We start from the raw sequence: 27,378 nt of genomic DNA, 5'->3' as shown, positions 1-27,378 counted from the left end.
CTACAGATTACGTCCCTAGTTATGGAATCTTGAGCAAGTGCCTACTTCATGGTGTTGGTGTAAAGACTCATTGAATGAATATATGGTAAAGCTCTTAGAACAGTGTCTGGCACAAAATAAGCGTCATGTAAGTGTTTCTGTTATAATTCCTGGAGATAGTTTGCACTGTGCTATGCCTAACCTATCAGGTTCTGTAAGGATCGGTGCCTCCCTGGTTTACTATTATATCTCAAATTATTTTTTAAAATATTTTTATTAAAATATAGCTAGCATACAGTATCATGTTAGTTTCAGGTGTACACTATAGTTAGTCAACATTTATATAACTGAAGAAGTGATCACCAAGGTAAGTCCAGCAACCATCTGACACTGTACCATGCAATCACAATATTATTGACTATATTCCTTATGCTTTTATATTCCCATGACTTATTTGTTTCACACCTGGAAATTTAAACTTCTTATTCCCCTTCACCTTTTTCTCCTTTTTAAAAATTTTTCAATTACAGTTGACATTCAATATTATATTAGTTTCAGATGTATAGCATAGTGGTTAGACATTTATATAATTTAAGAAGTGATCCCTCCTTTTAGTCTAGAACCCACCTGGCACTATACATACTTATTACCATGTTAGTGACTATATTCCCTATGCTTTACTTTACATCTCCATGACTATTTCATAACTACCAATTTGTACTTCTTAATCCCTTCACCTTTTTCTCCCTGTTCCCCAAACCACCTCCCATCTGGCAACCATCAGCGTGTTCCCTGTATCTATGAGTCTTTTTCTGTTTTGCTTGTTCATTTATGTTGTTCTTTAAATTCCACATATAAGTGAAATCATATGGTATTTGTTCTTGTCTGTATGACTCATTTCATTTACCATAATACCTTCCCGGTCCGTCCATGTTGTTGCAAACAGTAAGATTTCATTCTTTTTTATGGCTGAGTAATACTCCATTGTATAGATGTACCACCTCTTTTTCCAATCGTCTATTGATGGGCACTTAGGTTACTTCCATATCTTGGCTATTGTAAATAATGATGTAATGAATGTAGAAGTGCATATCTTTTCAAATTAGTGTTTTGGATTCCTTTGGATAAATACCCAGAGGTGGAATTGCTGGGTCATAAGGTAGTTCTACTTGTAATTTTTTGAGGAACCTCCATACTTTTTTCCTTAGTGGCTGCACTAATGTGTAATCCCACCAACAGTGCACAAGGGTTCCCTTTTCTCCACATCCTCATCAACACTTGTTTTTTGAATTATTGATGATGGCCATTCTGAAATGTGTGAGGTAATATCTCATTTTGGTTTTAATTTTCATTTTTCAGATGATTAGTGATTTGGGGCATCTTTTCATGTCTATTGGGCATCTGTAAGTCCTTTTGGAGAAATATCTATTCAGTTCCTCTGCCTATTTTACAATTGTATTGTTAGTTTTTTTGGTGTAAAGTTGTGTGAGTTCTTTATAAATTTTGGATATTAACCCTTTGTTGGATATCTCACTGGTGCAAATCTTCTCCCATTCAGTAGGTTGTCCTTTCGTTGATGGTTTCCTTTGCTGTGCAAAAATTATTAGTTTAATGTAGTCCCATTTGTTTATATTTTCTTTTGTTTCACTTGCCCAAGGCAACGTATCAGAAAAATATACTACTAAGAGCAGTCTCAGACAGTTTATTGCCTATATTTTCATCTAGGAGTTTTATGGTTTCAAATCTTACAGTTAAGTCATTAGTCCGTTTTGAGTTTATTCTTGTATATGGTATAAGAAGGTGGTCTAGTTTCATTTTTTGTATGTATCTGTCCAGTTTTCCCAACACCATTTATTGAATAGACTGTTTTTACTCTACTGTATGTTCGTTGTAATAGATTAAATGACCATACATGCATGGGTTTATTTCTGGGCCCTCTATTCTGTTCCAGTGATCTATGTGTTTGTTTTTATGCCAACACTATGCTGTTTTGATTACCACAGCCTTGCAGTATTGTTTGATATCAGGTAGTGTGATACCTCCAACTTTGTTCTTCTTTCTCAAGGTTGCTGTGACTATTCAGGGTCTTTTATGGTTCCATATACATTTTAGGAATATGTGTTTAGGTCCTGTGAAAAATGCCATTGGTATTTTGATAAGGATTATATTGAATAATCTATAGATACTTTGGATAGTATGGACATTTTAATGATGTTAATTCTTTCTATCCATGAGCATGGTATATGCTTCCATTTATTTGTATCTTCTTCAATTTCTTTCTTCAATGTCTTTTAATTTTCCAAGTACAAGTCTTTTACCTCTTTGGTTAAATTTATTCATAGGTGGGGTTTTTTGTGCAATTGTAAATGGGATTGTTTTCTTAATTTCTCTTTCTGATAATCCATTATTGGTGTATAAAAATGCAACTGATTTATGAATATTAATTTTGTATTCTGCTACTTTATTGAATTCATTTATCAATTCTATTGGTTTTTCAGTGGATTCTTTAGAGTTCTCTCTATATAGTATCACGTCATTTGCAAATAATGACAGTTTTACTTCCTCCTTTCTAATTTGGATGCTTTTAGAGAGCCTCATGCTGGGCAGTAATGTCCAGGCTCCAGTCCCCAAACTGTGCTCAGCCACTGGCTGGAAGCAGCCTGAGAGAGCATGACTTGGTTTGAATGCTGTGAAGGATCCAGAAGGTGCAGCAGCTCAAGGCTGTCTGCTGCCTGCACTCACCACAGCAGGTTCTCACTCAAATGGAAATCAGAGCATGCACCTCTATGAGCACCCTAGTAGATAACATTATTCTTACTTTTCTAGAGGAGAAAGCTAAGTTCTTGCTTAAGAAACTTGTTGGAGGTAGGAATTAGGAAATGAACCCCAAGATTCAACCCTAGATCTGTCTGACTGACAAACCTCTGTGCACTATGCCACCCTACCTCTCCACATAGCTTTGTAGTGTGGATAAATCTATGGTCCCCAACTTGGGCATGCAGGATGTAGCTCATTTTCTACTGTGACCCCCACCCACTGGCAGGCAGGATATTTAGCCATGCCCACAGCTACCTTTACCCTAATCTGGGGCAGAACAAGGACCCTGAGTCCTAAGGGTGGGGTTGGTGAGGAAGCTGAGAGAGTGATGGGGAGAGTCCCAACTTAGAAAATCGTTCACCAAGTCCATGTAACCCTTAGGAATGGATGCCCTAAAAAAAAAAATAAATAAAATAAAAGGAATGGATGCCCTGCTACACCTGACTGCATCTGAAACAGAGGTGCTTTGGTCAGGCAGGGGGACACATAGACCCTCCTCTCTGGGACTTTGGCCAGGGAGCGCCCTTGTCTTCTCTGCCTGAGGAAGAGGAGGTGTCTCCCTCTTTTCCCCTATTGTTGCTATTAAAGGAACTTGTTCTCTGCTTTGGTGATAGTAAAAGTATTCCCACCATCTTTTGTTTCCAGAAGCAGTTAGCAAAATCTCTCCAACCAATTTAGGCTTTTGGGAAACAAAACGCAGGAGGGGAAATGGAGAGCTGGCAATTTCCTGCCACAAACTCCCTGTGTGACAAGGGAGCACAGACCCTGTCACCTGCTTGAGTGGTAGACAAGAACAGAGGAAAATACAAAAGGAAAAACATGGATTACTGTCTCAAAACTTGTTTGCCGTGTCTGTCTTCACAAATGTCGAAAGGTTTACACTGTGAGGGCAGACTGGTTCTGTGAGGTCCCAGACGTGGCACTAAGATGAGTGGGAGTTTCGAGGAGTAGGTCTGAGTGGACGTAAAAGCAATTAGTATGGCTAATTTCATTTGACAGAGTGATCAGATTGACCCACTGGGAGGAAGGCATTTCACAAATCTTCCCAAATGCAAATGTCACAAAGAATGAAATGACTTTCTAAGTAGTGAGCTCTTTGTCTCTAACTGCATTCAACCGTAGGCGGGGGTGTGGGTGGAGCAGGCTCTATGAACAGATGTGAGAGATATTGTGAAAGGAATCTCCTCTGGTGAAGGCTATAGATATGGCATGCTATGTAAGATACGGATATGGTATGTAAGATTCCTTCTCCTCTCTAAGGCTCTGATGCTATCTAGATTTCAGAAGTAAGCAGCATACAGATACTGAATCCATGAGAGCTGTGGAGCCCAGGGAAGAGGAGAATATGAAAATAAGATACATCAAGTCAGATGAAATCCTCATCATTTCAAAACATCATTAATATCAGATACTCCTGCAGGTCAACATGTGGGCATGTCTGAGGACATGGTATCCATGTGGTTAAACCAGACAAGTTCCAAATATTTAGTCATCTCAATTCCATGTGGCTCACCTACAGTCACCTCTCTCAGCAAGAATTAAAATACATTCAGCGAACATTATGTAAACATTAAGCCTGTTACCTTGCTAGTTGAGACAGATACAAATACATGTTCCTGCCTTGAAGGAGTGTAGAGTCTAGTAAGATTACATTTTGCTAAGTTAACTCTTAGCAAACAATTTGGTAGGTCATAAATATGCTTACAGGTACTACTTCATAAATCTCATAGATTAAAAGAGTGGTTTAGGTCAGGGTTTCCTCCACCTCAGCATTATTGACATTTTAAGCTGGATAATTCTTTGTTGCGGTGGTTGCAGTCCTGTACATTGTAGGATGTTCAGCAACATCCCTGGCTATTAGCAACCCCCAAAGTGTGACAACCAAAAACATCTCCAGACATTGCCAAATGTTCCCTGGGAGGTGGGGTGGGGAATCACTCCTGGCTGAGAACCACTGGATTAGATTAATATGTGCACAAGTTTTGGGGAATAATGTTATAAGAAGTCCCAGTAATTCCTTGAGATACATGTTAGGTGAATTGAACTTGTTTCTTGTTAGTTTGATCTTTTTATGAGAATGAGTTTGTTAACATTTATTCTTAATAATTACTAGAGAAAATATTTGTGCCTTTTTAAAATTGAGGTATTTTATTGCTGAGAGGGTTGATAATTGAGTATTTGTGCATATAATGCAACTTGTTACATCTGAAATGCTGGAACCAGGAAAAGATATGTGTGCATTAAATGCAGATGATACTGTGAGCTGCTTAGGACTTGTCTGTACATCAGGGATTTCAAACAGCCTCATGCACTGGGGAGACAGCCTGGTCCTAGCATTATCTCTCAGCAGGATAAATAATTCCTTGTTTTATATAATTGGTCAGATAACCTGGAGTTTTAAACAAGCAGTCTGGGTAAGAAAGGTTACCTTGTAATTAATATTTTCCAAACACTGTTTGCATTATTAAACATGTTCATTTGATTTTGTGTGAATAGTATTTGTAATGCTAAGAAGGAATCGTACACTCTATTTTGGCATGCATGAAGAAATCTCTGGATTATAAAACCTTGTAGTAATCTAAAAATGTGTCTGCATTTGTCCCTGCTTTATTTCAAGACCGTAATTATAATTGTCATTCCAAAGATTGATGATCACTGTGTCATTTTAGTTCTCCGAGAAGCTTCTCAACTTGCTTAATTGGCCGCTGAATCTCCAATCTGAAAAGTCAGCAAATTATTCCGGCAGAGTCTCACATAGCTATGAAATTAAAGGCAGCATTCTTTGGGAAGGGAAGTCTCAAAGAGAGCTGAGAAAAGTGGACTCTCTGTAACCAGAAAAGTGAATCCTAGGCTCCAGGACTGTGGAAGCAAAAAGGTGACAGGAGCACCTGGTGTGGTATTTCCTGGAGTGCGTTCCTCCTAATGTGGGTCCCCTACGATGTCCACAGATGTGACGGGGAAAAAGCTCTGATACCAAAAATGTTTGAGAAAACACACAAACAAGGGTAGACTGCTTTCTTGACTGCAGAAGCCTTACTACTGAGCATTTTATATCTCCATTTGGACAGATAGTATGCAGTGCTTCACCTACATTTTGATTATAGAACCATTTCTCCACCGAGCATCCTGTGGGTGTATGGGATACCGCTAGGCAAAGAAGGATCCAGTCCAACTTCCTCATTTTATGGAGGAGGGAACTGACACCAAAAGAGGTGAACTGGCTTTCCAAAAGTCATTTACCTTGGCCCAAGTCAGCGTAAAATCTCTGTCCTCTTTTAGCAAGACTTTACATAGTGAATAGCAACAGGCTAGTTATATATGTTCCTAGAGAGAGAATCATGGGTTTTGTGGGAGAGGGGATAATTTCCTCTTTTTTCCCTTCTAAGTTTTTCTGCCTGGTCTAATAATCAAATAACATGAGACAGATTAGCAGGAGAAAATACCCAAATTTGATTATGTATGTACGTACAGGGATACTGTAAAAATACCGGACCCAGGGACAAATCTGGCAGTTAAAGCTTCTATGCCATTTTAAGCTTAGGAGAAAGAGGGGTTGTGGTTTGGAGCTTCCAAGGGCAGGAGGACAATTCACATGGATGGAAAAGCAAGTGTTTGGTTATACAGATGTTTGCTGGACCATCTTTAACCATGGGACACAGAGAGGACTCTGATCAAATGGCCTTGTAGGCTCCTGCCGCCTCTCACACTCTAGTTCACACTAAACTATAGTTATCTGTGATGACAGCTCCCTTCCTGGAGCAGGTCCTCTATCTGAATTCTTTTACACAGCTAGGGGGAAGGTCAGACGTTGTTCCTGAGACTTTTGTTTCTTAAAACTAAAGAGCTTAAAATAATATCCCAAGAAGGCCTGTTTTGGGGTGGCAAACTCTGCTTCCTCTCAGTTTCATGGAGCAGGCTTCTTCTAAAAGAGGGTGACAAGCTTTTTTCAGTAAAGGACCAGATAGTAAATATTTTCAGCTCTGTGGGCCATTTGGTCTTCTTCACAAAACTATGCACCTGTGCCTTCGTAGCAGGAAAGCAGAATAGACAGTAAGTAAATGAATGGGAATGATCCAGTCAAACTTGGTTTCAGGAGCAGAAGGCAGGCTCGCTATAGCTAGCCCACCAATGTTGCCACCCTTGTTCTGGGACAAGGTTCTAATTATGTGTTACTGTGCAAAATACTACCCCCAAACTTGGTGGCTTCAAACAAGCACTAGCTGGTAGCATTCAGCTGGCAGCTGACCTGTTCCTTTGCAGGGATAGCTGGAAGGCTGCATTAGCTCCTCTCCCTCTCTGTGTAGTCTGAGGCTGTTCCATGGGGCCTCTCCAGCAGCATTCTGCTAGTCAGAGGAGTCACACAGGCTGCCCGGATCCAAGGAGTGACAGAGGCTGCCCGGACACATCCTCCATCTCGATGCAGGGAGCGTCCAAAAATTCGTGGCCATTTTTAATCTGCCACAGACAGAAAGATGAGCTGGGAGGATGGGCTCAATAGTTCTGCTCTGGAAGAGAGAGAACTTTCCTTCATTGCCCACCCTGGATTCACAAAAGAAAAGGTGGATGAAAAAGAAAGGGGCCTAGGAGATGAGGACCCACAAGCCCATTTCATATATACTTTTGATATGACCAGCCTGAGTCTGTGTTCGTAATACACATCTCTACAGTATATTGTTAGATTTCATTTGCCTTCAGCCAGGTACTGGTACCCATTTCCTTTTCAGAGAATTTCAAAGTAGCACATTTTAAGAAGACCAGTACCCCAGGACTGTGGTCATAAGCCCTACATAATGCATAGTGAGAAAAGCAGATAGGCAGACAATTGAATATATAAATGAAATGTAATCCTTTAATCCTACTTAGTTACAGGCTGGCTTGTATTACCAAAAACTGACCCTCAGGCTCTTTGAGCTATGTAGTGTGTGTGTGTGTGTGTGTGTGTGTGTGTGTGTGTGTGTGTGTGTAAAATGACATTGATTGCTCTCTCTGCTAGAGGGAAACTGATCTCCTCCACAGAGTTTTGCAAAGCTCTAACATTACGGTAACCATAGTAGTTCTCTACTATCACCCTCTATTTTCCATTGCTGGATGGACTCAGATTTATTCTATTAAACACAAGAACTCTGAATTGAATGATAGTGCCCAGTATCCTTGATCGTATTGCTAGCACAGTAGAAATTTTCCACTGCCCTTTTCCAGTCTTTATTTAAATTATTTAGAGTCGTGTGGATTCACCCATCTACTTGAAATGCCGTCCCCACTGGTGCATTCATTCTTACAGAGCCTCTGATGTTCATAGTTGAATTCATAACACTGCTTTTGAAAGAGAGAATAATCGATTTCAGATGCTTCCCTCACAAAACAAGGCCACATGGGATCTTGTTTCTCTCAGTCCAAAGGAGACTGTTCTTGCTGCAGGGACCTCAGCCACCCTACTTGGATATGCGGAGTTAGGCATAGTTCTCTCCCACCAATGCTGATTTACAGCACTGGATTCATGTGGACTTAAAAACACTGGGTGCCTTTTCTATAGACAACAGCATTGGTAGGTCGTGTTATGATCTTTGAAGGCTAAGGATGGAGGGAATGACAAAAGACCGGATGGAGCGGTATAGGGAGGAAAATGTGGTTGGGTTCATAGCGAATGTCACAGATTACTAAGAGAGAGGAAATCGAAGGGATCAAAGTCATTGATATGCTTAGCTTTCATGTGTTCCCCACCAGTGAGTGGCAAGAATTCTGAGTATCTTTCCAGTTTAGCTCATTAAAGTACGAACTATGCCTGAGAATAACTGCTAGAACCCCACAATATTAGAAGGCTTTCCTTTATCCCCATAGCACCTCTTAAATCTTTCATAATCCCTTTAATTTACAGTCCAGTTTCTGATCACCAGTTGACCAGTGAGTTAAGTACTCAGGACTTCAAAAGCTTTAATAATATAAAGAACGTAATTTCGATATGAAAGAAACATTAGTTGGTTATTTTATAAATAGCATTACATGTTTGTCATTCAACCATTTTATTTCACTGAATGGTATTTGCCAGTCGTTTTTCTCACCCCTGTTATTCCTTTTTTCCACTTAGAAATAGGAAAGATGCCCCACATGAGGTTTTATCTATGCACAACAAATAAATGTAAAGCAATGCATATACCATAGCAAAGTTTTTATATATTTAATCTGACTAGCTAATAATCAGTAATGCACCAACTTAAAAAAAAGTTAAAATTAAACTACACAATTTCTAAGTTTTAGAAACTTTTTATTAATAATTTGTTCAATAGCAACTTCCCAAATAAAATGTATTAGAAATTACGTTAGTTTTTTTTTAATTAAAGTTTATTGGCGTGACAATTGTTAGTAAAGTTTTTTAATGAGATTCTTCTATCTATGGTAGAACGTATGTCTTTCATGGTCATAAAGAAAGACTTGCCCACTCCCCCTCTATATCTGAAGAAATAAGTAGAACCTGCTCCAATCCTCAATGTAGGAACTCACAAGTGCGCTTTCTCCTCCAGAAACTAGGGTGACCGACCATTCCAACTCTTCCCAATTTTCCAGATTTTGGCACTGATAGTCCCAAGTACCCAGAAACAGTTGTGGGCAAACCAAGAGCTGATTGTCCTAATTCAGGTACCTTCCCTAGGAAAGGTTGTGATACTCTGTGAATGCAGAACCAGATAGGTCGTTAAGTACTTACAACTTTTTAAAAAGATACAGCAGATCTTCTTCATTTCCGTTGGATTCAGCTTCGATCTTTCCCTTGCTTTCTTCCCTGTCGTTTTCATTCTCTGGACCACTGGATGGGCTAGAGGCATGTTTTTCACTCTTGTTATTTATAATGCTTTAATTGTTAATTTTCCTGAAAGAGCTTATCCAGAAACGGATTGGTTTCCTACTGGTTTGTTTTGACACCTCTGTTCACTTCTTATGCACTTCAGCAGCCGCATTCGTTCTTTCTGCCACTTCACTGAAGGAAATATCCCATCATAGAATGTCGGAGGTGTTTGCTGTGGCAATGCTTTGGAAAGAGGTCAGCACTACCTTTATCTCCGACGGTCACCAAGGACATGATATCACTGAGTGGGTAGCTGTTCATAGCTTGTGACTGTCCCATTACCCACACCTTCTGCTTAGATAGCTCTCTGAATCCATATGCCATGCTGGAGGGCTCACGCACTACCCTGCACAGTCAGGAGCGAACTAGACTTGAACTTTTAAATTTATGAAAAATTGGCAAAGCTTGTTTGCATAATCTGTTGGGCTGCTTCTCTTTTTCATGTATAAGTTTAAAAAAACTGTTTTCCCCCATTATGCTCACTTTCTAGCATCCTGGTCTAATCGGCCGTGTTATTTCCTAAACAGTTCAGAAGAAAAATTGTCACAAATATACAGGCAGTGAAATTCTTCTTCATTGAAAATAAGTCGCATATGTCAGTATTTCATTCAGAAGCTGAAATTTGCTTTCCTGTGTGCTTTTGAAAGCCTAAAAGCAGTTTCAAATCATCTTCCATGATATAGCTGTCTTTTTAGCTGTGCAATAGCGTAGTTTACTAGAAATGATTGAGGCTTAAGCAAACAGCCATATGCTGATATAGACAAATGCTATCCATTAGCAAAGAGAAGTACTTTATTAAAATTACTTGTAATTAAGTGTATGTTTAACTGTCTGCAGCCATGACAATGTAATATCTGGGGCAGTCAAGGAGATATAAACCTCATTCAAATAACATTCTTCAATGGGGGCTGCTTACCTGGTTTTGCCCTCTCCTCTCTGGGCTTTGCAATCCTGGCTGTGATAGTCAGAGCCCTCTGCCCAGGGGTCCCCGGGGGGCGTTTTAACTTAAGACTTTATGAAAGCAAAAAAAATGATTTGTTGAAATGACACACTGGTGAGAACCCACATTATAGAATGAGGCCTATGTAATTGAATTATACAGTTAATATAAATACAATTATATCGACAGCTGACTCCAAACAGCATACAGCCTAGAATTTGTGAACAAGTTTAGCCTGGAGTGGCTGGTAGAGTGGTCCTTTTTTCCAGTGGTGTCTGGTTTCCTCTTTATTTCTGAGTCTGTGGATGCTTTTTGGGGTAGGGCTGTGCTTGTCCCACTCCAGTTAGCACCACAGTGCTATCAGAGAATGCAATGTTTACATCAGAGCATTATGCACAGATTCTATATTTGTGCTGCTAAACTTTACATTAAAGGGGAGGGACTTCTGATTGCAAAAGACAGACACTCTCTTAAGTTAACTTTAGTGGAAAAAGGGATTTCCTGGAAGGCTATATGTTCATGGAACTGTAGGAACTAGCAGTTTTCCCCGTCTCTCATGGGTCATGTGGTTATCTTCCAGCATGCTTTCGCTTCTCATTATGTTTTATTCTCTTCTCGCTACAGATAGAATTCTTTGCCTTACTCATAATTTCCCCTCCCTCATAAGTTCAGCTTTCACATGTCGTTCTCGACCTCCTCCTAAATCCAGAACTTTAAGCCGCAGCTCCAAACATTAACTGGCTCCGATTCTTTATCGTTCTGCATTAAAGACCCAATGTGACACAGATGATTTTGGATTTTAATACTTGTCTCTCCCACCACACTGTATGTTTCTTGAGTATAAGGATGACGTCTGTTTTCTTTGTCACGGTATATTTACAATGCCTAGCACAAAATAGGTACTGAGTAAATATTTGATGAATTAATAAAATATGCAGAACACAATCTGAAATCTACTAATAAATGTTCTTGTTGGGTAATGGCTTCTACGTGAGTTTAACTGGCTGAGTGTTTGACAGAAGTCACCTGACTCTTTTCCTAGTTGCTAAACATTTCTCACGGCTCCAAAGACTTTCAAACTGCTTTGCAAATTAAGGTCAAAATGTTCAGTAAAGACTCATGCAATGAAAACATTCACACAGTAAATGCTGGAGGAGAAATTGTTTCCATGGTGATGTCTGCTTCAGGAAGCCCTCACTCTGCTGAGTGAGTCAGCTGACCCACCACCGACTCAGAGTCACCCAATTGCCACTAATCTACAATCCAGCCACAGTATTAGTGCTGATGGCAGTAACCCTGTATTGGATTCATTACTGGAAGGTTCTTATTTTGGTAAAAAGAGCTCATAAAAGCAGGTGGGTGGTGGTGGCAGTGGTGGGAGAAAGTTCGGATCCAGCTTTTACTTACCCTTGGAATGGCTTTTCTCTTTGTGAGGTGCCGTGGGTTTCTGACTGTCCCTCTAGGGAATCTGTGTCCTCGATATATCCTGTCTGTATTCCCGACCACACTGCAGTGACAGAAGGGCCACTCTGCGGCTTTGGATGGAAGAATACTTCCTGAGTATAGGACAGATGAAGTTGTTACTGACAGAAACATGGACACCAGATACTTCATGTGTGACGCCCATTCTCTCCCACAATTAAATATGTACTCCCCGTTCTTGTTCTTTTCCAACCATTTTACACAATGATCTTCTGTTGGTGGAAATCACTGCAATGTGGTTTTCTAGACTTAATCCCAAACCTTCTTTCCATATTGTTTTACTGTGAGACGGAGAACGTCATTTTCGCCAACATTCTGAATATTATCTAAGTTAATGTTATTCCCTTCAACGCAGTTACTTGGAAGATGAAATGTTTATTCCCATGATGTGGTCATTGCCCAAGACATTGTAGAACTCCTCTTTCAGTACGATTAATTGCTTCTCTCATATTCTGAAGTATAATTCAACTCTGTAGGACTCTATGGATAAAGATGTGAATGCATGATCTTTTCCCTCTAGTTTACTTATAAGACTTTTACACTTACCTCACCTTTTTCTTCGACATAATGAAAAATCTAAATATTTAATGAGCACTCTCATTTTTGGGTCAATGTCCAAGTTTGCCCGTGGTTAACTGTGCAGCTCGTCATTTGACTTTTAACTTTAGAAATTGCCAATATGACCCCTCACATCTGGTATTTGCTACTACACATTAAAACGCTATTCTCTGCATTAAGTGGAATTTGAGGTTTCATTGCCAAAAATGTAAAGTGTGACTAAAATGGATTTCTCTTGTCACCTGCAGGAAATGTTCGATGTTATATTGGATGAAAACCAGCTGGAGGATGCCTGTGAACACCTGGGAGAATACCTCGAGGCGTACTGGCGTGCCACCCACACAACCAGTAGCACCCCCATGACCCCGCTGCTTGGAAGGAATTTGGGCTCGACAGCACTCTCACCCTATCCCACAGCCATTTCTGGGTTACAGGTATTGTCACTTTTCACTTGTTCTTTTACAATCATACTTTAAGTTTCTACAGGGAACTCAATTGGGATAGAGACCGATTGTCCTTAATCTAAAGAGGGAACCATGTGTGGGCATTATAATAAAAAAAAAATCTAAATATTACTTCATCATGACCTACCCTAAACAAAGGTACCCAGACAATGGCCCTTTCCTTAGAACTTTGATCCCCGTTAATTCGTAATGGCTTTTACTTAGATAAGTTGATTCTCTATGTCTAGACTCTGCTAGGGAACTTGACACCTACTCAGTGCAACTGTCCATTACTTCTCCATGTCACTTCTTAAGGACTGGCAATGGTGGCAGAGTCAGGCACCATGGCAGCTAAGTAAGATATCTGGGGATAGGTGGACCTTTTAACTGCCCTTAACGAATCCTGCCCCACAGGTGCTGGGTCCCCTTGCTTGCCCAATACAGAAGGTGCACATGAGTAGAGCTCCTCTGTTTGCAAACAGTGACAGATCCCTCAGTTTTCAGTGGTGGTGGTGGTGTGGAGGCCCACCTTGGTGAACAACTATGTCAGGTGTCCTTTAGGGAAGCTGGTGACGAACACAGGTTCTCTCTTCTGCTGTTCCGGTGCTGCACTCAGAGCTAGATGTGAGGAGCCAGAAGCATTGATACAAAGTGAATCTTGTCTTTCTATGTCAATTATTATTTACCATTTATCAAGCAGCTGCTGGAATGTGGCCAAATCCCTAGCTGACTGAGGGACAGGTAGTCAGTTGAGCCCTCTTGCATCATGACTCGCTTTGTATTAATGGGTTTTAATGATAGTGATAATTGAAGATCATGTAGATTAACTCTGTGATTAATGGCATTCTGGAATGCTACTATAACTGTATTACTCTGCTACAAAATCACATCTTTGTAAACAGAAAAACTGCCATCGAAATGAATAGCGTTTGAGGCTGGAAATGAACGTGGGAAATATGCTACTGTATAACATACATATATACTGTATACAATATCTAGTATATTGTATACAGGACTGTTTCTTGCCTTATTTCACTGCCTGTGTGCTGATCTGAGTGTGGCATTTCCACTGACTAGTTTGAGTTGGCTCCAGATTGTACATTGTAGGGTGAGAAATGGATGCATGAAGCAATATGCTTCTATAATGTACATAGAAATGAAATGTTGCCCTTTGTTTCTAAATGCAACACTCCTGCCTCCTCATCTCAAAGACATCCACCTCGAGTGGTTCTCCCAGTGTCGCTTGAGTTAATATGGTACCTTTATCCTGTGGCCCATTTCTCCTAGTAACCATGGCATTTAATTGGTAGACCCCTGGCTGAGGTTAAAGGCACAGGCTGTGACTGTTGAATGAGTTTCCTTCTGTGTGAAGGTGAGTGTACCTATAAGGGAAATGTCTCTGGGTCCTTGGTTTTATCAGGATCCAGTACCTTAATTGAGGTGACCCACCTAAGCAGGTAGATATAGCTATGTGTTTTCCATGATTTGAAGAAAAAATGCTAAATAACATTTTCTAAGACATTAAATAAGTGTCTAAAGATATTTATTTCAATTAATGGTATTAAAAGGATTTAGTTAATAGCTGAAGATTATTTTTGCAGGACATTTCAGTTGAGGAAGCAAGATTCATAAATGTATCAGTTAGTTGGCTCCACAATTGTTGTATACAGAATGTATTTTTTCCTTTAGAAAGAATAATGCTGAGTGTTACATTTATGTAGGATGCAGAGACAAATGCAGTATTTTGTGGGCAGCACAAATCATAATTGCAATAAAGTATTTTTAAAAGGTATAAGGCACATTTAGCCTAGTTAAAGGTGAAGTGTGTGGCTATAGGAAGAAAAAGATTGTATCAGTTCAAGAGAGAAATAATAGATGCTACTCTGAATTTGAAGTTATTTCCCAATAGTAAAATAATCCTCATTTTTTGCAATAGACAGAATTATTAGGCCTTCCTAAATATACTAAGTTCCATTCAGCAGTTAACTTTCTAGTCTGCATTTTTACCAGGTAACGTAATCATGCAGCGTGATGTAATTAGATTCACAAACTATCAGCACTTTGGCATCTTTGCATGTTACGTGCCAAATAAATAAGATCAGATATTTCGAGCAGACCATTTGTGCATCAAAATGCTTTATTACACCAGATAGTCAGCATCTTGTTGTACAGAACCAACTGTTGTGAATACATTCACATGTTCTAGGTGAATGAAGCTGACGTTATTTAATCAATTGACTGTCTGATATTTTTAGAGCCAGCGCACGAGGCACAGCAACCACTCCACAGAGAACTCCCCGATTGAAAGACGAAGTTTAATGACCTCCGATGAAAATTATCACAATGAAAGGGCTCGGAAGAGTAGGAACCGCTTGTCTTCCAGTTCCCAGCATAGCCGAGACCATTACCCTCTGGTGGAAGAAGACTATCCTGACTCATACCAGGACACTTACAAACCCCACAGGAACCGAGGATCTCCTGGGGGTTACAGCCATGATTCCCGGCACAGGCTTTGAGTCTGCAGAAACACAAAAAATTCATCTGTTGACAATTTGCCATAGCACGGCTAGGATAAACCAATCATCTTAACTTGGCAAGTACAGCGCGGTATTTACTGTGCTTATGGGCTGCTGTCATTTGATGCTAAGTAAGGGAAAAACAAACAAACAGAAATGTACATTATCCCCTTAACGCTAGATGGATATTAGATGCCCAATCATATAGATATTTTTAAGTGCAACATTTACATAGTAGTTCCTTTTGTTTTCTTCATTAGATTTAGACACATCAATTTGTAATTTAGGGTACTTATCAAGGCACATATAAAATAATTTCCCATGCTGGAAATTCCAAATGACCAGTTCCAGTTGGAACCAATTTATAAACCAATTCCTGTTGGAATTTGGGTGAATCGACTAGAAAGTCTACTTGAGCATGTTGCAATCAATTTAAAAATCTGAAAAAAACAACAACCACCAAACACCTAATTAATGAGAATATCAAAATACCAATAAAGGCCAAAACCAGCTATGGCATTTATTTGCTGGAAGCTAAATTTACACTTAAAGTTGGAATGTATACATATTTGAATATATGTTCATGTTGTCAGAATGGCTTTTCAAACTTACCAAATGTATTGATAGTGCCAAAAAAAAATGTCAAATTAATGCAGAAATTATACAGTCTCCTCAGATTTTAATATTTTTCTTTCTTTCCTGGCACAGCTGTTGTTTCAAAGTGTTTTGCTTTTTGTTTAGTCACTACTGTTCATTTGAAGCTGGCAAAAAAGAAAAAAAAATCTCAAAATTTCTTTAGCAGTGAGAGAGACGAGTAACAGGAAGTCCATTCATAGCTGGTTATGTGAAATGGAAAATAAGATGTTGTTTCCCCTTTAGTCAGTCTGAGCACAACTACATACATCCTGGAATCTAGAATCAGATAGTAAGCATGGGCACAGATTCTCCTGAGTGCAAAGCTCAACGTCTCCAGGGAGAAGTTTATTTATCCCACTTACCACAAACATGGGTCCCATATTTCCCACCAGGCACAAGTTAGTATCTTTCCATTGCTTCACTCAGTCTCTGTTTTTGAATATTTGAATTTTCTAGCCCTTCACCAAATTCTTTATAATCATGGTAAGGATTTTAATTTTACATGGACGCATTCAACTTCGATATTGAAAGATGTGTTTGTACAAAACGATTAATTTTTGAAAATGTGAAAACAAATGATGGCTTTCAAAGCTTGAAATAAAAAGTAAAGTCATAGATTCAGAATATGATTGTTCACTAAACTTATAGCATTTTTATTGCAAAGAATTATAAAGAATCTGGAGATTGAGCTGCCTTATTTCTAATCAACACTCCTCTTCACCTAGTATTAAGTCTTCACAATTTTTCCAGTGGCTTATAATTATGGAATTGGTGACCTTCTCTCTTATATTATCAAGGAAGCCTTAGCTTCACTATTATTCAAGACACTATTGAAACTGACCCTTTTATACAACGCACAAATGTCTTTGGGAAAAGACTCTTGTTTCTAAAAGTCCATAATGCGTACATTTTTCTAAAGCCCCCATAGGACCTGCATAAAAATCCTTTTGTACTGGTACATGTCATAAGACCTATTTTTTGAAAACAATAAGAATTCATTTTCTATTATCTTATTTTCCCCCAGGCCTTTCAATATTTAGGCTCTCAAAGCATGCATCAGTTCAATAAGTTTCCTTACCATGAAAGTAAGTCTCATAGTCTTGATTACTGACACATATCTCAAACCCCATGACGACCTCCCACATTCCCTCCTCTCCTGTTCACCGTACAGATCCCATTATGAACCTGTTTAGCTGCTAAGGAGGGTGCCTGTAATTATATAAGTTATCTCAAAAATGTGATACAATGAAAAACTATGGGCTCAGTAAATTCTAAAAGTTATCATGCAATACTGGCATAGGACGTTATTTGTCATCTGGTGAAGCTTACAGAACTTTCAGTTAAGACATTTAAAAGAGGGGTATCCATTAGGCACTTTAATAAACATATAACCTGCCATTACTGAATACTTTGTTAGAGCACAGAGAGCATTTTCCAGCAAACAAAAATATATTTATTAACATGTACAGCACATACTTGCATGAGAAAGAAAACATTAGCCAAAACATTTTTCTAGATGCTTTACTGGTTTCTTGTTTGTGCGCATTAAAGTATTTAATTGCAAAGAGTGCACTATGGTGTACAAATTTAGACTAGACAGCTGTTCAGCTTTTTCTGTAGTAGCATTAGCAATCTGATCATTTAACTACTTTAAGATATTGACATTTTATGGCAGGTCTCTATAACAGCATTGACATATATTTCCTATTCAGCAAGATTACCATTCTTTCAACTTTTAAAAATCACTTTTTTCTAAAGGCCTCTCAAAGCCTTGTTTCTAAGTCTTCCATGCTGATGAAGCGAGAGGTCCATTCAATATCTGTGCACAAAACCAGTATGTCATTTACCATCAAGTGTCCATACCTGTTTTGCTTTGCATTTTTATTCAAAAGCTAACCATCTTGGAAAGGGTATAATGTATATTTTCTTGATGGATATATTTAAAATTTTACTTTGAGATGGCATATTCTTCTCCCTTCCTTTTGTAATAAGTTTATCTCCTTCAAATAATAGATAATGCATTTTCCTTTCTTTTAAGCCTTAGAGTTTATTGTGTAAATGATACTAAAATACAGATATATACTAAATAAAAATTTTTATTTTTGCCAAGCACATCAAGCACCTTTGAAAAACACATACTCTACAAATACTCTGTTTTTAACTGATTTCATTTAAAAATAGCAAACACATATTCTACAGATACTTTGTTTTTAACTGATTTCATTTAAAAATAGCAAACGATAAGCAGGAAAAACAAGTCTTACAATGTTTTGAGACTCTTTTAACTTGTAGTGTAAATCACATATTCTGTAATTTCAGTCATCAAACATGTAACAATGTAGGCTCATGTGACAACGTGGAAATGTAATCCTGGAGAAAAAGGAATGCAATTTGCCAATACTGATGTTAATTCTCAAGGCTATATAATATGACTCCAATATTATAATCAACAGTGTGATCTTGTTTACTCCAGTACTTAAAGCAACACTTAGAAATGTTTATAAATGACTGATGGTTCTCTCTTATCTTTATACAGTTCTAGGGGAAAGAAAACTGAAATTAACAATTTAGACTGAGTCTTTCCTAAGAGAGAGTCTTAATTATGTGATGATATTTAATTGCACTTAGTCTTTAATGAAATGAATTTTTTAAATACAAAGCAAATTCTGAGAAAATTATTTGTTCCCTTTAAATAATTTGTTAATTTATTTATTATTGTTGTTCGCAAATGTATTTTTGGAATGTTAACCTCTTTTCATACCTGCATACTTGAACTTGTCTGTTGTGTGGGGGCCTTAAAATTCATAATAGGAAGCTAGGGCAGTGAAAGGGAGGGAGAGAAGAAAATTATGCCAATAGTTGATTTGCAAATTTAAACTCTTTGAACGAACGTATCTTAAAATGTTGTTGAGACCCAGGATGTCAATTAAGAATGTTTCTAGGCAATCTTAATTTGCATGCTAGTGTATTTTCTTAGTTATACAATTTTATTTTGGTATTTGCTAAAAATAAAAACTATGTAATGCCACTATAGAAATGGCCCTATATGTTGATATTTATACTACCTCTTCTCTAGAGAAGACAAGCTGTCTTTAAAGAGAAAAACACTTTTCAATAAGCAGTGATCAAATTTATTACTATTCCTACTAACCTTGCTGCACAGCTAAATACATAAATTGTTAAAATATACCTTCACTTTAGATTTTAAACTGTTTCCAAATGCTCTTGTCACCCTTTCATTTCTTCCATGTTAGTGAAGTTTTCTTTGAATTGGTTCACAGTTTATCAGGAGGCAAGGTTAATTTAATAAATCATTCATCATAGGGAGCAAAACACACTGCAAGAGAATTGTCTTTGTGTGCAACTTGTTACAATATCTAGCTCTAAGTCTGAAAGAGAGTAGATCTGGAGACGATGTTTAAGTGCACCTGGTTTGCAAATTCAAATTTTGTTGAACCGTGACTTCTCCTATGGATACTTAGGCATTTACTGGGTAAGGATATACATTATCTTGAATGCCCATGTCATTGAAAAAAAAACTTCATAAAATCTTTCAAATAAATGGGAATGTACCCCTTATTTCTTTTCTATTTCTGCCTTTGTCTTTCATGACAATGTTGCATGTTCTTTTCTTTTTAATTATATAAAACTCATCTTTAAATGACTATATGAATGAAAACATTATAGCAAATTATATAATAAAATTGTTGCATTAGCTCCTCATACCTTTGAATACTGTTAATACTATAACTGTTACTAAGTTACTTACTCAAGCTGGTGTCTGCAGGTCAGAGAACAGTCCTGCTCTCTTAAAAGGCAATCATGATCAAACGAGTCAATATAAAAGCTGTCAGACAGAAAAGGATAACATTTTTGTTGTTGACTTTATAGTCAAGTTAGTTAAAAATAGTAAAATTGGCTTGTATGGACAGACAGAGTTACAGCATTGAAAAATTACTTTTTGAAGTTTTCTTCTTTTCTTAAAACAAACATTCTCAAATGAAATACATTCTCTTATAGCAACTATATCTACTTGTGGCTAATTTAATCCCAAATGCTTCATATAATTGAGGGACATTATGCGAAGACTAGAAAATATCTCATCAGATAATCTTGACTAAGGGCTGTAACTCCCACTTACCTAAAAAAATGTATAAATAAGTGAATAGCAATGAGTTTGGGGGAGTCATAGTTACATATGAATCTTTCCTTTGTTTCTTTTGATATATATAAAATGTTTGCAGAAAATGGTAAAAAATGTTTCTAGAATTTAGAGTGGTTTGGGGAATACACTGATGCTTCCTCTTTGCAAATTATAAGGAGTTAAAATGAGAACTGTCTAAGAACCAAAAGTGGCTGGCCTCTAGCTTTTCAACAGTTTGTAAGTGTTCTTGTTTATGTTTTGAACACTTAAATTTCTCAACAAATGGCAATGTCTACATTTATGTAGGGGCCACTTGTCCTACTTGCATGCCACTTTCACACAATTTTAACTGAAATCAGTGTGAATTCTGTATGCATAAGGGATATATTAAAGATGCAGGATCATTAATGCTATATTGTTGCATACTGTTTTTCATATGCCTTACAATATTTTCTGGGATGTTATTAAAATGAAAGCATTTTATTGCCAAAACAAATCTATGTTGTTACTTCTACTCTGCATTAGCAGTAGAAAAATAATGTAGCAAAAACATATATTGTACAGTACAAAATTAGAAAAGATATATATTTTGCCAATAATATGAAAATAGATTGAGGAGAAAGAAGCACATTTGTTATAGCACAAACTTGCAACAAATCCACTGTTAAATTTGGCAGTTGTATTTTTTAAAATTATATAGATTTAGTTATAAGTTTTATCAGATTTATTTCATTTATCATCTTTCTAACTTGCTGCTTAATACTTTTCCAGCAATTTGCTTCATAGCCTTGCAATCTGTGGATGTAATTTATTTTACTTTATCCCCTTCCATAAAACTAATTAAATTTTATTTTGTGATAAGACTCATACTATATTTACTGTTCTTATTTCTTCTTCAATCACAGTTACAAAAAGTAACACCAAGTGAGCTCATAGGGCTACTATGAATTTTGGACATATTTGAAATGTTATATATTTTTCACAGCCTAAAGTCAGAACAGTAAAAAAATGTCCCAACAACAACAAAAAAGTATTTAGGGATTCTTTAATGTGTTTTGTACTGAATATGATTTTGAAACATAGTTAAAGCCATTAGCTGTTTTTGTTGAAGGGGTGGCGGGAGGGAAAAAGAGATAAACTTACGAATACTAAAAATAAAATGGGAAATTGATGAAAAAAGATTTCCCTACTATCCTGAGGGCTGTTGATATCCCAAGCTATTGTTATATCTCCAGCTACAAAGTGGGAAAAAAAATCACCTTTGTCAAGTAATTTTTTTCCTTTCTTTAATTTTAATTATTTATTTTGATAATTTACCCCTTTTATTTTTCTTCTATAGGTAAATGTGTAGCATTCTACAAGGCATGCTGGGTAAAATATACTATGCAAATGTGTACAGTGCTGCATGTTTTGTTCTCCCTCTGCTTCAGTGGCTTTAAAGGGAAAAAAAATGTGTTGTTATTTTTGTGAACCAAAACATTTAACAAAGAAAATGCAGAGTGCATGCATATAGTATCCTAATTTCTATGGATTTGTTTTATGGAATTTCAATGTGTACAAATCAACTGCATTAATTTTTTCTTTTATATAATAAATGGAAAAAAATACACACTAAAACCAGCGTTATACCTCTCCTTTATATTCTAGAGATATAAGGAAGAAATACTGAAGATCAGTAGGTATATTTCTATACCTTTTTTTAAGGAGAGCGCAGCTCACAGTGGCCCATGCGGGGATCAAACCGGCAACCTTGGTGTTAGGAGCACCTCGCTCTACATAACTGAGCTGACCGGCCGCCCCTCTATACCTTTTCTAGCAAAAGAAAAAGTCCACATTCATCCTCAAAACAGATTCAATTAAATGACGATTTCCTGACTACTCTGCTATGTGCAATGAGTGATCACACAAAAAAAGTACTATCGGTATAGTAGTATTAGGAGAGAGCTTGTAAGTTAACTACACACATGAAATAGAATAGAATATATGTGTGAAATAGGGTTGAATACAGTGTAGAAAAATAAACTAAATAAACATTATTCACAAGAAACCCTTAAGTGATTAATGTAGCAGTTGTCAGATGTTTCTAAAGATATTCTGGACCCGTAAGAATTCCATGGATGGCAAATGGCTTATGACTTGAATTTCATGTGCTCATTGTCAGTTGACCATGCTATGATTTGATTGACATTTGACTGTTCTCTCATTGCAGTGTACAAGAAATTCAAAAGAAATGTGTATTATGTTGATTATTACCACTGCATTAGAAATAATTATATAGTCATTTATTACAGCCAACTTATTTCACAAGCTTTATCACATGTAATCCATCTGATCACCCTGGAAAATAGGCAGGGCATAGATTGATAGACCCAACTTCAAATGAGGAAACTAAAGCTCATTGAAACTTTTTTTTCTCTAAAGTACTTTTATCTAAAAATACATATGTTGGATGCTTTTAAGCTGGTAGTCATCGGAAGCATACAAAATAATGTCTGGACTACAATGAATGTTGACTGAATGAACGGTACCTCAGTTACTGGAGTTCTACATGAGGCTTTTCCAACTATCAAGGCATTGCAACCAGCAATCCGAAGCTCCAAACTGGGAGAATTGCAGCTCACTGCAATCACTTTGTGGACCTGGCCAAGTGCCTGAAGCCACCTGTTGTCATCCGCACCTCTCCACTAATAAGATGGTTGGTAGAGAAAAGCATCTTGTTTGTCCTGCCACACAACAGGCAGATTAGCATAGTGGTTAGACTACGGGCTCTTCCTCTCGCCTGGGTTCAAAACCGAGATCAAGCAGCAACTAGCTGTGAGCTTGGGGCAATCACTTAACTTCTCTGTGCCTGGATCTGTTTCTGTAGAGAGACTTTTCTTTTGGCTGTGGGTCACCCTTTCCTGTTTTCTTAAATAGTCAAAGACCTGATTAAGATGACATAACACACAGCAAATTATTTTGATAAAAAAGAATCTTTTCCTGCTCGGCAGAAAATGTTCATAATACCTTATCAGGAGCAGACCAATAATCCAAGAAAACTTTGTCTTTTTAGCAGATGACAGAATATTAAATTTTAGTACACTATTGATATTAAGCTTAGGAAACCCCTTCTAACAAATTCATTAAATCTCATCCAGCTTGATCACATATAAAATTTCTTTACCAAGATTCTTTTTTACAAACCTACAAATTTCCTGTATCTCTTAGTTTGCCTCCTCTTACTCTTTCAGATATTACCAACTTATTTTAGGATAAACCATTTTCTTTTAATTTCCTCAAAAATGCATTCCATACCTTATGTCTTCTTTTACTGAAAATACGTATCCTTCCATAGTAATTAGAATTCTAAACCCTTAGAAACCTTAATTTCTAATGACAACTAAAAAGTAAACAATTAGCATTCTTTAGATTGGCAAATTTATAAATATATTTCATAATCTCTAGGAATAGGTTCTTTTACTGGCAAATATATTTCATAATTTTTAGGAATGTCTTTCCTCAACAAAGCACAAAACATTAACAGATCCAAATCTTTTAGTTTCTATCTAATAAGTTAAAAGTAGGTAAAGTTATTTTAACAATTAATGTTACAGTATTTTATCTTATTTGGAAATGATCTGTATATTCAATGAATTTAACCTGGTTCATCATTTCATTTGGCAAAACTCTAAGATTTCAAGTTACCAAAAGATTTTGGGAAACTATTTAAATGGATATAGCATAAACATACGAGTAAATAATGCTAAGAAGTTCACCCCAAACACTTTTTATCCCATCTACATGAATTTATTTTACTTGTTACTAATAATTATGTTTATGTTACTTATGAAAATGTCATCATATTGAGTTATTTTTCTTGCTGACAAATTTTGCAACAGATGAACTTATTTGACTAATAAGCCCAAGTAGAATAAAAGTATTATACTTAACACAAATAACTCTAAAGTCACGCCTATTTAACCAAACCAAACTAAAACCAACTTTAATATTAAATATTTTCTAAGATCACATGATCCTGAAAAGCATTGGGGTAATTTCTATTATATTTTTGAGAATTTTTAGATAAATGCTTAATCCCTTTAAGTCAATTAAACAGTTTTTTTTACAAACAATTCTAGCAATATCCTCTGGAGATAAAACATACACACCGTACAGTACAGTACCGTACACATTCATAAATAGATGCAACCACAGACCTGATAGTTTCATTGTGAATTTTTGGCCCTGAGACAGATACAATAAGGTAAACAAACAAACAAAAAAGTTAATTTATAACAGTTGGAGTAAGTTAAGTTTATTCATTCAGATGGCTAAGACTTTTTCTTACTAACATTTGTGGTGAAGACAAGATTTGTATTTTTCCTTGGCAAGGAGCCTTGGAGACAGAACAGCAATTTGTTCTCTAAAAAATGCTTCTTTCCTATTTTTTTCTCTTCAGTCAGGAATTGAGGATGGTGAAGATAGGTGGGATTTGAAGTAGTTCTAGAGTTGCATTTCTGATTTAGAAAAGATTTATAAGGACAGTTGCTTTCAATTGCCCCCCAAAATTAGGTTGTAACTTAAATGACACCATAGGTTGATCTACCATCCAACTACATCATTCCTAATTTTCTTCTTTTGCTCTGGGTACTGTTTTATTTTAATTTAGAAGAGACAGCCTTAAAATTATTCCTAAGAGGCTATGAATCTTTAGCTTCCAATTTTGCCAATTTACTGATCAAAATTTAAAAATACCTTTTCAGGTTTCAGGCAGAAAAAAAAACAGTAAGCATCTGCTCAGATGGCCACAGTTTCTTTTAGATTCCCTTTTGAGCTGTTTTTTTTTTTTTTTTTTTAATATCAGTTTGTCTTTTAGAAGCTTCTGCATATTAATCAAAAAATGCATTCCATTGTCCCTAAGAGGTTTGGAATTTTTTCTTTAAGGGAGGCCCCTTAAAGTGGACTTAAAACAAACTTTTCCTTAATGGCCATTAAAATTTTAAGTTATTTTAGCTAAGTTGGCCCATTTTATTAAAAAGGCACAAAAGGAGGAAACAAAATGTTTGTATATATGAATAGCTAGAGTTCCTGGGAAGGAACTTCTTGGGAACTTTTTAGAGGGTCCCATGCTAATGATAAATTCCCCTGTAAGTTGTCATGGCCAGACAAAAAGACATATTAGTGCTATTTTTGGATCATTGAATTTCTTAGAGGCCTCTAAATACCAATTGAAAAATGCTTTTCATTCAGCTTGTTTAACATTTCTAAGATTCCCTAATTATGCTCATAAATATATTAATTTCAGAATCTTGAAAGGTCCCCAGAGTGGTCACTGCTAATTCCAAATTGGCCTTCATTTCAGAATCCATCTAGACAAATACTTAGCAGAGGATGGACCATAAATCCAGTTGTTATTCCAGGATGGGACTGTCCCTCTGTAACAGACTTAAAAATAGGGCACCCCACTATGAAAACCAGTATCAGAGGACCCAACAATAAAGGTAACCTCAAACAAAGGAAGGAGGGGCCAGAACAGAGAGTACTCACAACTGGAATCCCAGAGCTGTTGGCAAGATGACAGAACACAAAGGCCTCGAGCAGGTACTTTGCTTGAATCCAACGGTGGCACTGGAATTGAAGTGGAGCATTCTTTGGATCCCATGTTAAAACCATAAATGTTGAACAAACTCAAAAAGAGTCTGGAGGCTTTGCTAGAAATAAATGAGTAAGATTTCTTCAAGGGTCCTAGGATTTGCAAACCAGAAACACAACTAGGCAATACCCACTGTTCCAAAGAAGAAAGAAAAGCTGAGGTTCTTATAGTAGAAAGTATATTTTTGAGAAGAATCAGCCCTGCATTCTTAGCCTTTGGATGAGTCTGAGATGGTAATCCTCTAAATGACCAGTGTTCTGGATAATGGATGTTGGGTGGTCTGGATATGTGAACATTCTTTCCTTTGTCCTTCAAGGGGTAATCAGAGGGTTATCTGGAGGTTTGACGTATATCCAGGCATTGACACAGGACGGGAAAGTTCAAAAGTTTTAAGTTTCCAGGCTAGTTAAAACTAGAATAGCATTATTTCCTGATACCTCAACCTACTTGATTTGAGTATTGTAGCAGCTTGACAGTAGTGACTCCATTTTATGAGTATTTCTTCACTCTATTCCTCAATGGATTAATATAAGTTTCTTCCCCTTCATATGTCTTCTTTAAACTTTGGCTTTTCAACCATAAGCCCCAAAAGAAATCAAAGACTTTTGCTTGCACAGATGTTCCAAAAGAAGCACTTTTCACTTATCAGTGCTGCCCTTTGTGTTACAGGTACAAGTTTTTTCCAGCTCAGACAACTAAGAAAAACTGTAGACTCTCTTGCGGGTTTACTCACATGCTCTTCTTTTCTATATGTTGAAATAAGATAGTGTATGGCTAAGAAAGATAAGGTACAAAGGTGTAGTTTATTGTAGATTTTATTTAATTTCATTCAGCTCTTGCAGATGGGGGTTAAAGCAGTCTAAAATGCCTTTTACAGCCCCCCTTCCCTTTCTTTCTCTTCCTTTTAACCAAAGTCAAATAGACTAGAAGGGGATGGAGCTTTTTCAGCTTTGTGGAAGAGAAGTAAACAACATCCATTTCTTTTTTTCCATTTCTTACCTCTAACAAGATTAGAGACTAATTATCGTAGTCATCAGATGACCTAGAATCAAAGAAAGACCTGAGACAAATCCTCTGCTTTTACATGTGAAAAATGAGGCTTAGAGAGGTTAAGTAACTTGCCCAGCTAAAAAATAACACATAGAACGAGAATTCTAATATCAAGTTAACTAATTATTCACTTATATTCTCATTTTCAACTAAATATCCCACAGTAGAGGGTTGATTAAATACAGTGTAACACTTGATACAGTTGTTCAAGCCGTACAGGTAAGAAGACTGGAGAAATAGAACATTTGACCAGTTGTTACCCAGCTTGGAATAACAGAAGTTACAGCGGGAAAGGACAGCTGGGGCCATATTGTAGAGTTTGAGTATCTAAGGTGTTTGAACT

The 27,378-nt window shown here is 37.0% G+C and overlaps 1 protein-coding gene across 7 annotated transcripts in view; it reads left to right on the top strand.

The window, feature by feature from the left end:
• Nucleotides 1-21,216, top strand: part of CACNB4 (calcium voltage-gated channel auxiliary subunit beta 4) — a 224,347-nt gene extending 203,131 nt beyond the window's left edge. For all 7 annotated transcript variants that reach the window (XM_019737459.2, XM_019737461.2, XM_019737460.2 and 4 more), the window contains 2 exons: nt 12,863-13,048; nt 15,313-21,216. In XM_019737459.2, coding sequence (XP_019593018.1) covers nt 12,863-13,048; nt 15,313-15,573 — 447 coding nt within the window. In that variant the 3' untranslated portion in view covers nt 15,574-21,216. The remainder of the gene's footprint in view (nt 1-12,862; nt 13,049-15,312) is intronic.
• Nucleotides 21,217-27,378: the final 6,162 nt, after the last annotated feature.

The sequence above is a fragment of the Rhinolophus sinicus genome, linkage group LG01 (genome assembly GCF_036562045.2).
Source record: "Rhinolophus sinicus isolate RSC01 linkage group LG01, ASM3656204v1, whole genome shotgun sequence".
NCBI classification, from domain to species: domain Eukaryota; kingdom Metazoa; phylum Chordata; class Mammalia; order Chiroptera; family Rhinolophidae; genus Rhinolophus; species Rhinolophus sinicus.
This window is presented reverse-complemented; position numbering and strand designations above follow the sequence as displayed.